General features: G+C 47.5%; 1 protein-coding gene across 3 annotated transcripts; it reads right to left on the bottom strand.

Moving 5' to 3' along the window:
- Positions 1-210: 210 nt before the first annotated feature.
- On the bottom strand, positions 211-13,049 carry IAH1 (isoamyl acetate hydrolyzing esterase 1 (putative)). 3 transcript variants are annotated; one of them, XM_032172188.2, is made up of 7 exons: positions 12,641-12,806; positions 11,269-11,321; positions 8,949-9,097; positions 5,945-6,106; positions 2,884-3,002; positions 1,070-1,146; positions 399-528 (listed from the first exon to the last, which is right to left on the bottom strand). In XM_032172188.2, the coding sequence occupies exons 1-6, from the start codon at positions 12,719-12,721 to the stop codon at positions 1,108-1,110; spliced, it is 603 nt and encodes a 200-aa protein (XP_032028079.1). In that variant the 5' UTR covers positions 12,722-12,806; the 3' UTR covers positions 399-528; positions 1,070-1,107. The 3 variants fall into 3 exon arrangements, with proteins under 3 accessions (XP_032028078.1, XP_032028077.1, XP_032028079.1); XM_032172187.2 differs by lacking the exon at positions 1,070-1,146 and having other exon boundaries at positions 211-528; positions 8,949-9,065; positions 12,641-13,049; XM_032172186.2 differs by lacking the exon at positions 1,070-1,146 and having other exon boundaries at positions 211-528; positions 12,641-12,805.
- Positions 13,050-14,027: the final 978 nt, after the last annotated feature.

Below are 14,027 nucleotides of genomic sequence, written 5' to 3'. Positions count from 1 at the left end.
TTGAGTGGGGTGTGTGGGTGTATGTATGAGTGAAACAGTTCTCAAAAGAATGTAAGAAAACCATTTTTATAAAATTGTGACTTTTAAAAAAATAGTCTTTACTTTGTCATTTATAGAATTAACAAGCTGCTCAGGGTATATTTTGTAGCTGTAGCACTGATATCTGCATTAATAAATACTGTCAAAACACAATGGACCTAAGTATAAAACTTCCCTGAAAAATCTAATACTTTTATTATTAATATCAGTGGCAAAGGTTTAAGCCTGAGGAAAAAAGCGTATCTCTATGTATTGACAACTTTGAGTTCTGTAGATAACAAGCAGATTTGGGTCTCCTGTGATTGGCTAATGGTCTCCATCTCCCAGCAGACTTAATTCAGGTTTTGCTTCTGCTACATCCCGCCAGTAAGGAAGCAGCAAAGGCAGAGAAGAGACCTTTTTCTCTATCAAAGGCCAGAGATGCGAGAACAAAAATTCATTCCCCTTTGGAGACAAATGTAGTCCATCTGATAAATAAGAAGAGAAGTCCTAGAAGGGAGAGAAATCGGTTAAAGGTGGGTAACTGGCCAGGTGCGGTAGCTCACCCCTGTCATTCCAACACTTTGGGGCCGAGGATTACTGGAAGACAGGAGTTTGAGACCCTGTCTCTACAAAAAATTTTAAAAATACAAAAATTAGCTGGGTGTGGTGGCAAACAGCTATATTCCCACCTACTTGGGAGGCGAAGATGGGAGGATCACTTAAGCCAGGACTTGGAGGCTACGTGAGCTATCATTGCACCACTGAGCTCCAGCCTGGGTGACAGACTGTCTCCCCCTGCGCAAAAAAAAAAAAAAGGCCGGGGAGGGAGGGTATAACTTTTCTAAATGCCAGTGTGTACCATTCTCTCATTTGTGGCCCTGCAACAGAAAGATCACCAGCCCCTTTCATTGTAGGCATCTGACCAGAGTTGTCTTGGACTACAGTAGCCCTGATATGCTATTTACATAGGTGAACACACAGAGAACCCTTACTAGTGCTGTAGTACTATCTCCATATTATAGAATTGAGTTTCATGAAAGTCACTCACCATTAAGTGAGCTGGGACCTCATTCCAGGTCTTCTGAGTCATATGACTGACATGATTCTCAGTTTATTTGAAAGAACCTTAACAGGTAAATATGGCCTGTTAACATAATCAGCAAAAATGAAAAATTTGGTATTAGGAGTGTTCAGGGGCCCCATGAGTCAATATTGTTTTTGACTCTAGGCAGGTTTTTAGGTAGAAAGAACTTGTACCATCTAACCTAGAATAGCAATTGCTGGGACTCAGGAGTCCAGTCTTCCTCCCACTCCCCTGAACTCAAGAGTATATATTTAAAAAGATACACGTATATTTGGAGACAGGGTCTTGCTTTGCTGCCCAGGCTGGAGTGCAGTGACATGATCATGGCTCACTGCAGCCTCAACCTCCTGGGCTCACGCCATCTTTCTAACCTCAGCCCCCTGAGTAGCTGGGACTATAGGCATGTGCCACCATACCTGGCTGCCTGGCTAATTTTTATGCTTTTTGTAGAGATGGGTGTCTCATTATGTTGCCCAGGCTGGTTTTGGAACTCCTAGGCTCAAGCAATACTCCCACCTCGGCCTCACAAAGTATTGGGATTACAGGCATGAATGGCCATACCAGGCCCTGAACTATAAGAGTTTTACCCATACAGCCATTTCTTTCTTGGGGAAGAATCTTACTAGCCAAGAGCTCTGTTAGAATCTGGGTGGCCAGCTAGCTTATGTGACTTTTTTTTTTGAGCTGGAGTCTTGCTCTTGTTGCCCAGGCTAGAGAGCAATGGTGCAGTCTCGGCCTACTTCAACCTCTGCCTCCCAGGTTCAGGTGATTGTCCTGCCTCAGCCTCCCAAGTGTCTGGGATTACAGGTGCCTGCCACCACGCCTGGCTAATTTTTGTATTTTTAAGTAGAGATGGGGTTTTACCATGTTAGTCAGGCTGGTCTCGAACTCCTGACCTCAGGTGATCCACCCACCTTGGCCTCCCAAAGTGATGGAATTACAGGTGTGAGCCACCATGCCCAGCCCAAGTCTTGCCTTTTCGAGATACCAAACAGATGGACTCATGTAGTAACCAACCTTCAGAGACCAGCTTCCTTCCCTCAGTGAAACGCCTCTGAGAGTCACCCACGTTGCTGTGTATGTCAGTCCTTCCTCTTTATTGCTGAGTAGTATCCCATTCCATGGACACACCAGTTTCCCTATTCATCGCAGAAGGACACTGGGGTGTTTCCAGCAGGTAGGAATAATGCTGCTGTCAACAGTTACACCCAGGTTCTCTGTGAACATAGTTTTCATTTCTCTAGGGCAGATAACCCAGGAGTGGACTGCCAGGTCCTCCCTGAGTGTATGTGTGACTGCGTAAGAAACCAGCTGTTTCCAGAGTTGGTGCACCATTCTATGGGACCTGCTTTTTACCTTTTCTATTTGTGCTTTCAGGCTTTAAAACAAAGTAACTTAATTAGAACTACATATCTCAGTTTTATTAGCCAATACTGTATTTAAATTCATTGTTTTACCTGTTAACAAGTCTTAGCTTTCTGCCATTCTCTGTATGAAAGAACTTGGCCTGGATGTTCATAAATATGAGCCATGTATTGCTCATTTACGTCACTGTGCACTAACTCCTAGCCAAGAAGCCTCGCTGAATAAGCTGCTGGGCTAGTGAGCCATCCTGGAACCTCCATTCCTCCCCTCCCCCAAGCCTTTTTGTTTTCATTGGCTAAAGGGATGACTGTCTTAGCCAGGCAGGGCCTTTCTAGGGAAAGCTGCTGCACACACACCTGGTTTACTTCTGTGTGATCCTATTTACCCCGAGAGGACTGAGCAAGCCACTGTACCTGGCTGTCCTGCATCAGGGTCCACAGGTCAAGTACGTCAGTCCCACAGTCTTGGGCCACTCGTAAACACGCATTGGCATATTCACCAACAACAGAGTTCAGGCGATTTAGTTTGCAACCTATTGAAGAGAAGAAATCGAGGTGGCAGTTGATAAACCCAAGTGCTGGCCCTTGTGTAAGTTCTGCTCCACTCATCTAGACAGTTTCGAAATGCCATTAAATATTGACCCCACTTGGGCCAGCCCCGGGGTTTAGGGTATATGTTGATGAGCCTTGCAGGTTACTGGTGCGCTGCTCTACTCAGTAGAGGACAAGGTGCAGTGGGAAGAAGGAGCCTTTAGTGGTAACCAGAGTCCTCCGAGGCGCCAGGGAGGATGTTCTAGAGGACACCTTGAGCAGAGGCAGAGAGGCAGAAAAGGCCCAGGAGGGCTGGGCTGCTTGGAGAGTGCTGGCTGCAGGAGCTGGACTGGGGGCTGGTAAGGGTTGCACTGGTAAGAAATGCCAGGCCATGGAAGCTGAATGCTGCGCTGACACCGCTGGCTTCTTACATGTAACAGCTGCGCCGCAACACAGCAAAATAATTTGTCGGCTTTAGACATAGAGACCTTTATTTTGATGCCTACAATTTTCACTAAATAGCTGTGTGCCTGAACAGCTTAACCGTCCTGAAGCTTTCTGCATCCTTATGATGACAGTGCCTACCTAGTTGCAGGAATATTGACAGGATTAAGAGACTAAACACCAGCAAAGCAGCTAGCACAGAACGATTGAGTGTATCTAACACAAGTGCAGGCTGCCTCATCCTCCCAGGGAGCTGCACCAGGGAAGGCTGGAGTGCAGTATCTGGGGATTGTGCTAGGTTGGTTTGGAAGGTGGGGCTGGGGTTAGGGGAGAAGGCTCAGGAGGCTGCAAACAGGACAGTGAGGGCTGGCGAGAGGCGGACTACAGAATGGTATTAAAGAGAAAGCATGAGGATATGGGCAACTGGATGTGGGCCACAGGAGGACCTATGCTGGCCCAGGCTGTACATCACACCGGCTTTCATTCATACTTGGGATCAATTGTTAATAAAATTCACCTAGATTATAACTAGCTACCCCATCCCTACAAAAAAATTTTAAAAATTAGCTGAGCATGGTTGCACATGCCTGTGGTTCCAGCTACTTGGGAGGCTGAGGCAAGATCACCTGAGCCCAGAGGTCGAGGCTGCAGTGAGCTATGAGCAATCCACTGCACTACAGCCTGGGTGACACAGCAAGACCGTCTCAAAAAATAACCTGCTGAATTTCTAGGGGACCAGTTATTGAGATGTGACCCCTCCTCTACCTCCTTTGCCCATTGCTGACCTTTTAATCTGCATTACATTCAAGACTAGAAAGGGGAAATGAAATTAAACATTCAGAATTTCATATATATTATTTTCCTGGGAAACAGTAGACAAAAAGAAGTAAACAGCTTCTGTGGACCGTGCTATGTAACGTTTTTCCCCATTTGTTAAAGCCAAGACGACACTGCTCCCCCAAGCAGTTAGGGCTGCGGACCCAGAAGCAAGCTGGGGGTCTGAAGTTGTCTCCAGTGGAGCTCTGTGGGCCTTAAACACCTTCCCTGCAGAACACTCTGTAGCTCAGGCCCAGCAATAGGGCCCCTCTGCCCTGATGTGATGCCCAGAGCCTACTGTCACCATGTCCCACAGGCTGGGGTTTCTCCCCGTTTGTCTGTGCCTCCAGTGTGTGGCACCCCTTGACATATGCTGTTTGTGACTTGAGAATGCACTGGATCCACCTCTAAGGATGACAGGCCCTTTGAGAGCAAGGGACATAGTACAACCCAACTGAACAGTAAACTCATAGAACAGTAAGGACTTGAGCTCTGCAGTCACACCTGCTGGATTTGATTCCTGGTTCTGTTACTGGCTGTGTGATCTTGGGCAGGTTACTTAGCCTCTCTAAGACTCCATTTCTCCACTGGTAAAGTAGGGACAATAACAGCCTTCCATGAAGTTGTGGTGTGTGTGCTGTGGTGTATATAAGAAACATCTGGAGTGCTGAAAATGGGTCCAGAAATCTACCTAAAAATCACGGTTAACTCAGAGTCAGACCACACTTTGAGAAATAGCTGTTCTGTGTTGCAAAGTCAATAATTTGTCCTAGAATGTTGAGTTCTGGGCAGCTTAGAAAACTTCCAGGCCAAGAACGGTGGCTCACACCTGTAATCCCAGCACTTTGGGAGGCTGAGTCAGGCAGATTACCTGAGGTCAGGAGTTCGAGACCAGCCTGGCCAACATGGTGAAACCCGTCTCTACTAAAAATGCAAAAATTAGCCGGGCGTGGTGGCGCACACCCGTAATCCCAGCTACTCAGGAGGCTGAGGCAGAATTGCTTGAGCGCAGGAGGCAAAGATTGCAGTGAGCCGAGATCGTGCCACTGCACTCCAGCCTGGCTGACAGAGCCAGACTCTGTCTCCCAAAAAAAAAAAAAAAAAGAACTTCCATAATGCACATTTTCAACATTAACATACAGCTGACCCTTGAACAACACAGGTTTGAACCGTGAAGGTCCACTTATGTGCAGAGGTTTTTCAATCAAAGGTGGATCAAAAACACAGCACTTGAGGAATGTGAAACCCAACTATATGGAGTGCTGGCGACTCCTATCCGATCATTCCTACCCAGCTTCTGTGGGCCAGGAAGAGCCCCAGGTGTGGACTTCCAAGTCAAAGCGCATCAGCATCAGCCCCCCAGGCCGAGCACCACAGCTCTGCACAGATCTCAGCGGCCTTCATGTGCACCTTGGAGTCTGGCAACTGTAAAGGTCAGCAGATGCCAGGCCCACGGTTCCCTCCTGACTATCCAAAGCCAGAATCCCTTTTCTGTGTCAAAAAAGGTCTCAGGTATGACATAATGGAAGCTATACTTTAATAATTTTGGATTGAAAACAGACTGAAATGGACATACTGAGCCCCTAAGAAACAGAAGCCCCAGGCAGGAAACCACTGTCCTATCAGAGTTCCTCCCTCAGCATTCCTATCCAGATTTGCCGAAGACTGGCTGTGGTTTGTTTACCTTGTATGATGCACTCTTTTTCCCAGGCTGTTTCACAAAGTGGGGTCGGCGTGATGAGAATGACTCGATTCTCAGGGATGTCCACAGACTTCAGGTACTGCACCATGCTCTTTAAATTTGCAGCATACTCCTCCAGGGGAATGTGCTGCTTGGGATTCTCATCTGCTCAAGAGAAACATGAGTGCTCACCAGATGCATATTTATTATAAGTGACAATTCAGGTGAACACACTTCCGCAAATGCCTGTTATTCATGATGTCACTGGGGGGATTGTTTAACACCAAGGACACAAAGAGAAGGTTTTCTCCTTGATGAATTAAAATGTATAGTTCTTCATAAAGCAAGACTTCAAAGGCTCTAACTAGGGGCACTGTAAGTACTCTTGTCTTTTCGTCACTAGTATCCAGATGGTTATTACATCAATTAGGTTGGATTTGTAAAGAAATTAAAGAGCCCAGCCTGTTGGGTGAGACGGCCTAGGTTCAAATCCTGGCTTTGTCACTCTTCGCCACAGAACCACGGATAAATACTTAGCCTTTCTGTACCTCATTGGGAAAATGAAAATAGGGTCTCCCTCCTAGGACTGAAAATCAAAACAGCTAAGAGTTTACAGCACTGAGAGCAGGGCGCCTTCACAAAGCAAGCACTCAGTCTAAACAAATGGCACCCATGAATACTACTACTATTATTGCAAAGGAGTATTTTCTAGATAGGCTCTCACTGAAGTATTACAAGGGTCATTGTTTACCATTTGCTAACCACATGTAAGTACAGTATAAAGAAAAAAAAAGTCACCAATGATCCTACCACCCAGAAACCCACTGTTGGCATTTGGATGCATATCTTTCCAGTCTACGAAGATACATATGCTTTTAAAAAAAATGAGTTTGCACTGGAGGTTATATTCACGCTGAAGACTTCATATTTTGCTTTTCTCTACAAATTGTTTTACAGACAGGCTCTCGCTCCATCACCCAGGCTGGAGTGTGATCAGAGCTCACTGTAACCTTAACTCCTGGGCCCAAGCAACCCTCCCACTGCAGCTTCCTAAGTAGCTGGGACTACAGGCATGCAACACCACACTAGGCAAACTTTGTTGTTGTTGAGACAGAGTCTCACTGTTGCCCAGGCTGGTCTCAAACACCACGCCTGGCTCACATAACATATTATGAGCTTTTCTGTGTCCATAAATAGTCCTCAAAAAATGATATTTAGTTGTAGGGTGACCACGTGATGTTTCCATACTGTACAGCTTCTAATCTGCTGTTATAAATAGCAATACATGGCCAGGTGTGATGGCTCATGCCTGAAACCCTAGCACTTTGGGAGGCCAAGGCAGGTGGATTACCTGAGGTCAGGAGTTCGAGACCAGCCTGGCCAACATGGCAAAACCCTGTCTCTACTAAAAATACAAAAATTAGCTGGGCATGGTGGCGAGCGCCTGTAATCCCAGCTACTCGGGAGGCTGAAGCAGGAGAATAATTTGCACCTGGGAGGTGGAGGTTACAGTGAGCCGAGATCGTATCACTTCATTCCAGCCTAGGCAAAAGAGCGAAACTGTCTCAAAAAAAGAAAAATAAAAAATAAAGAATAAAAAAAGCAACACACAGAAATCTCTGCACACACATCTGGCCGCATATCTGAATATTTCCTTGGTTGAATTTCTACACATGGGCAGTCCCTTGGCGCATACTGCTGCACAGCTTTCCAGAGGATTACACGCTGTTCTCTCACCAGGAATGTAAGAGTTCCAATCTTATTTCATGCCTGTCATCCATAAGTATTACTGCTTCATATTGCTTTTCTAGGTCAAAAAATCAAAATACCTTGTTTTAATTGGCATTTTTTGTTGTTTTCACACATTTTCAAATATGTATTTGCTGTTAAATTTCTCCTCTTACCTATTCCTGTCCTTTGCCTACATTTTCTATTGTAGTATTTTTCTTATTGATTTCTACACTAAAGACATTACTCTCTTGTCTGCCACATTTTTCAGATATTTTCCTTAACACATCATTTTCTTTTTCAGTTTTTTCGTAGTCTAAGTTATTTTATTTCATAAACCTGTTTTTCCTCTGTGGCTTCTTCCACTGCTGTTATACTTAGGAAGTGTTTTTCCTTATCCTAAATTTGATAAAAATTTATCTTTTTAAAAAATTCTGTTTTGAGTTTTCTTATGGTTTTTGGTACAAGATAGAAAGTGAAGATTAATTTCTTCCCAAATATAATGGTTGGCGTGCAGTCTCCACCGATCCCTGTAATCTACGTAATCTTTCTCCTAGAAAGCGAGAATTCTGTACTGCAGCTGGTGTTCCTTCATGTCCAGCCCGAATCAGAGGTCTCTCACAGTGTGCCTGTGAATAGCAGACCACACCACTTCTGTGACACAAGCAGGGGCACCAAGAAATCTCTGGAAGATGACTACCTAACTTCTCAAAACAAAGGCTGATTTTTCTCGTTTATAGCACGCAGAAGGCTTTTTTCAAGAGTAGAAAGGGAAGAAAGGCCTCTTACACAGCTAGCTTTCCTCTAGTCACAGCAGCAATTCTTCAGCAATCAAGGAGAGACCATCTCCTTTTCCAAACCCATGTTCACCATTGCCCATGAGGTCGGGGTGGCTGCTGCCCTGCGATATCCCTCCCTAAGACACTCCACCAGCTGCCATCAGTGTGATGCAAGCCACAAGGTATCCTTTAGCTTTCTGCTGCCGAATGCATGAACTAAAGAGAAAAACATTACAAACTTAGCATAGCACTAACAGACTCTAGAAAATATAAGTGTTTGCAAGATTAGGACTGCCAGCAACCAAGGCAGGTAGAAACCGAGTCAAGAATAAAATCCACCAGTGTTAAAGCCAGGGATACACATCAACTCAACATAAGTTTGGCAAAACCGTATCTATTGGGAGAAAGTAAACAGTTGAAAAAAGTATATTAAATGTTAAGTTTGCTGTAACATAAAAATGATTAAAAGTGAGCTAGAAGAACATAAAAAATGCTTTTACCTTTTAGTGCACTGTCATTGGCCCCAAAGAAAATTGTAACTGCTACTGGGATGTCCAAACTGTTTCCTTTCCTGATTAATCTTGGAAGGATAATTTTGGCCCATCTGGTATTGTAACCTGAAAATCCACGATTCAGAACGTCACATTTTCTGAAACGAAACATTTTAAAAAGATGAATTGTGGGCAAGAAGTGTTTACGGTCCCAGTAAGCGGCCTTTAGTGAGGGTGTGCTCTCTGGGATTCTAAACCCCTCACGTCTCTGAGCCACCCCCAGGCTTCACTTTGATAGGATCAAGAACACAGTGGAAGCATGCTGATCTTAAGCCATTCAAAGATAGAGGTAAATACGCCATACTCCTGCGTGAGAGAAGTAATTATATATAAAGGGGCTGTGATGAAGTCTAGACTACCTGACTTCAAGCATGGTATAGTGGGGTACTTTTAAAATGGAGTTCGCAACAGATAATCTGAGCAAGTATCTCAGGTAAAAAGTCACTAATATCCTGGAACTTAAATAGTTTAGTTTGGTTTATATTTAAATAGTCTATAGAATATTTGAGATTTCTGGTTTTGATTAAATAGTTTTAGTAAATATATTTGTTGTGTTTCAACTTAAACCGGTTCATTAATACTTTTTGTTTCCTTCTTAAAAATAGTTGGATTCACAGTACTGTAGGTGTAATGGGGGGAAAAAAAAGCCGGGTTGCCTGGATTTCTTTCCCAGCTCCATCTGTGACTAGGCGTGACCCTGGGCATGCTATGCTCCTTCCTCACATGTAAAGTGAGGAGATCCCAGTTAAGGATTCGCATCAGGCAGTAGGTTTAAAACCCTTCAAAGAATACCAGTCACAGAAGAGGAACTCTTTTTATCTTAGTCTTGGTAAAATGATATGATTTGGGATTTGCTTCAGAATAATCCATAGTAGGAGGGATGGATGGGCTCATTTTACTCTTTGCTTCTGTGGATATTTAAAGTTGTCCATAAAGTTTTCTTAAAATGACTCCTGGGGTTCAACTTATGATTAGTAAATCAATATGGTTCATTTTGGTGTATTCACATTCCTATATATGCATAACCAAGCAGAGAAGCTGGGGCACCAGCAGAGAACTGCAGGCTACAGCATCAGGCAGCAGGCTCCAAAGCAGCACAAGGGGACACTTTATGACACTGCTCAAAGTTCTCAGGCAGCATTTATAAACTGGAGAACAACAACAGAAACTCAGCCTTATTTCTAAGATTGTTTTTGTGTGTAGTGATTATAAAATGCTGACTAGCCATTTTACAGAGTGAAATCACAGTATTTTAATGAAGTGCTGGGCTGGGTGTGGTGGTGAGTGCCTGTTGGTCCCAGCTACTCAGGAGGCTGAGATGATGATGGCTTCAGTCCCAGAGGTGGAGGCTGCAGTGAGCCCTGATCACCCTGCTGCACTCTAGCCTGCATGACAGAGTTGTCAGGCCTCTGAGCCCAAGCTAAGCCATCATAACCCCTGTGACCTGCACATACATCCAGGTGGCCTGGAGCAACTGAAGAACCACCAAAGGAGTAAAACAGCCGGTTCCTGCCTTAACTGATGACATTCCACCATTGTGATCTGTTCCTGCCCCACCCTAACTAATCAATCGACCTTGTGACATTCCTCCCCTGGACAATGAGTCTCAGGAGCTCTCCACAGAGCACCTTGTGACCCCCTTCCCCTGCTAACAATAGATAAGCACCTTTAACTAATTTTCCACTACCTACTCGAATCCTATAATACTGCCCCACCCCATCTCCCTTTGCTCTTTTCAGACTCAGCCCACTTGCACCCAAGTGAATAAACAGCCTGTTGCTCACACGAAGCCTGTTTGGTGGTCTCTTCACATGGACGCGCGTAACAAGAGACCCTGTCGCAAAACAAAAACCACCAAAACCAAAATAAAGTGCGGTGGAATTGTGACAAGGTGAGTCTTAGTCATGGCAGCACTTCAAAAAAAGGCAAAGTAGCTTCCTACTAGTGTGGTGTAGCAGTGAAACTGCAAGTTCTGCAATCACAGCAGCTGGACTTGGATCTGTCTGCCCTTGACTAGCAAAGAGGCCTTGGCCATTTCCTTGATTTGTCTGAGTCGACCCAGCCATCAGAGCTCAACCCTAAAATATCTAATTGGTCAGACTGAGTGAAGAGTAAATTTTTTCTGTTCCTTCTCCTATATACTGATTAGGGGAGGCAAGCAAAATTAATAAAGGGGAAATGTTCTGTTCAGAACTATCCTTCATCCATAAGACGGATCCCTAAGACATTTTCCATCCGTAAGAACTCAAGTATCGGAAACCATTCTCACCTGACCAGCCTGTCAGCCAGCGATGCTCCCCATCCACCTTGCTGGAAGGAAAACTGGAGGAAGAAAAGCCCATTATTACTACAAATGACTGTAACGGGGCATCTCAGCAAGGGCAGTTCTGATTGGCAACTTCTGTTTTCCCGGCGCTCCCTTCTTGGCTTTGATTGCTTCACTGGAGGAGGTCATTTTGGGGATTACAGGTAAGTACACCTGGCAGCACTTTAGCAGAGGGGGATTTTTCTCTATCAAAAGCTAAACAGCCTGTATTCCCAGCACTTTGGGAAGCCGAGGCAGGCGGATCACATGAGGCCTGGAGTTCGAGACCAGCCTGGTCAACATGGCGAAACCCCGTCTCTACTAAAAATACAAAAATTAGCCCGGCGTGGTGGCTCACGTCTATAATCCCAGCTACTCGGGAGGCTGAGGCAGGAGAAACGCTTGAACCCGGGAGGCGGAGCTTGCAGTGAGCCCAGATTGCGCTACTGCACTCCAGCCTGGGCGATAGAGCGATACTCCGTCTCAAGAAAAGAAACAAAAAAAGAAAACGAAAAAAAAAAGCTACACAGAAATTTAAGTGAAGGAAATAAAGTCAAAGGTCAGTGAGGAAATGAAGGCCACGCCGCCTCACTGCTTTGCTGGTTACCGAGCTGAGGGTGAACACTTCTGCATACACATTCCCATGGAATTCGGCAAGCCCTGACTGCCCCATATGCCTAAACATAATGTTACCAGTTACTGGCGTATACACAAAAACCTGGTGAAGCAAGTCGTGTCTGAGAAGAGGACACACACAGGAATGGACTTTCTCCGCCCTCCCCGAAGTAAGAACCTGCAGTTAGAAGAAGACCGTTCCCTTCACAGGAGGTGAGATGATCTTGGATGAACGGATGGTCCTTTCCTACCTAATTCCTGAAGGCGTTTTACTTCCAAAGTCAACCCCTAACGGCCCCATCTGTGCCCGCAGGGAATGCAGCGAGAGGGTTCCCGGCGCCTCTGCCCGGAGCCGGCCGCGGGACCTCCTGGGACACAGCGCGCGGTCGCCCGGAGCCGCTAACCCGGACCCGGAGGGAAAGGCCGCTGCCCAGGAGGGCGCTGAGGGGACGACTGCGCATCTCGACACGGGGCGGGCAGCGCGGCCGGGTCCCCTCGCGTCTGTGCCGGGAGCCCGGGCTCTCGCGGACACCGTCGTGGCCTCTGGGACGCTGCAGGCCCGGAAGGCGCAGCCACTGGGGAACCCGCCACTCCTCCGGTGTCGCCACGGGCGTGGCCAGGCCTCTGGCCCAGCCGTCTCGGGCGCCGAAGAGGACGGCGAGGAGCCTCGGCCGGCTCGGCAGCGACCCCGCAGGGAGGCCGAGCGTCGGGGCGGCCGTACCTGGGTGATGGAGTCCCCGAAGAGCAACAAGCGAGGCCAGAGCAGGGCGCTGCCGCAGCCCGCTGCCTCGCACAGCGCCATGGAGCAGCCAGTCGGAGCAGGGCGGGGCCGCCAGCTGGGAGAAGCGCCTGCGCAGTGGCCGCCCGTGAGTTGCAGGAGCCGGGCTCGTTGGGCACCCAGGCAGTCACTTTGGTGACGCGCGAAGGTCGTTGCTCCTTGGAGTCCGTTTGCAAGAAGCTCGGCCTCCGCGCTTGTTCACCCACAGCAAGGCTGCCCCCAGGGAGTCCGGAGCCCGCGTCCCGCCGCGTGCTTCCCGGAAGAAAAGCGGTCCGGAGCCCCCCTAAGGCCACCCCGCGCACCGCGGGCGCAGGTGCGTTCGGCAAAGGGCAGGAGTGTGACCTCAGGACGCGCGGCGGGAAGCACAGCTGGCCCACAGTGGGGCGGAGGGCTGCTCCAGGCCCCCCTGGAAGAGGTCGTGGGGTGCGCGCGCGGCCTCCTGCGCCGGGCGTCACTCTGGAGGGCCTGTAACAGCCAAGAGGACGCAGGCACTGCGGAAACCCTGGCAGTACCTCGTGGTTCTGCGAATGACAAGGGAAAGCAGCTGCACGTTCAGTGCGTGCGCAGCCGGCCGCTTTTCTTTTTCCCGCCGTCGGGTGGATGCACGGATGCAGAACCCCGCGGACACGGAGTACTGACTTACTTCCAAGGGATTCATCTGTTAAAACGTGGTTGTAATGCAACGTTAAGAACCTCAACTGTGCAATGAAGTTCTGCGGCCGAGCTAAAAACGGGTGGGAAGGGTGCCTTGAAATCACGGAGCTGTAGATGAGTAATAGGAGGGCCAGGTGGAGCCGGCGCAGAGGCCCACTCCGCTCCTGGGGCGGGGCAATGGGCGTAGAGCATGACCTTTAGGTTGCTCGTCCCAAGCTGGCTTGGATCACCTGGGGGAGCTTTACAAATAAGATCCAACCAAGGACCCTCATTCCAGCCCGATTAACTCACCTCCTGGTGGCAGGACTTGGACACAGGTGCACTTGTAATGCACCCCACGTGATTCCCACGGGTAGCCCAGATTGAGAGCCCCTGCTGGAGCAAGCAAAGGTGCCTGGACTTCATCTTTATCATAAGGACTTCATTAAGGCCTTCAAGCAGCAGAGGCTTGAGGCCAGGTCTGTTCCAGGAATCAGCTGTAGGGGAGGAGATGGAGGTGGTTGCAGGAATTCAGAGGGGAGAGTAGACTTGGACTCGAACAGCAGCGGTGGAGATGAAGACAGGAAAGATTCAAGTGCAACTTAGAATCCTTACTATTAACTCAAATTGGTTACCCCAGGGGAGAGGGTAACCAGCAGCCGTTGCTGTCGGCAGATCTTGATGGTTTCAATGGGAG

The sequence above is a fragment of the Hylobates moloch genome, unplaced genomic scaffold (genome assembly GCF_009828535.3).
Source record: "Hylobates moloch isolate HMO894 unplaced genomic scaffold, HMol_V3 SCAFFOLD_13, whole genome shotgun sequence".
NCBI classification, from domain to species: Eukaryota; Metazoa; Chordata; class Mammalia; order Primates; family Hylobatidae; genus Hylobates; species Hylobates moloch.
This window is presented reverse-complemented; position numbering and strand designations above follow the sequence as displayed.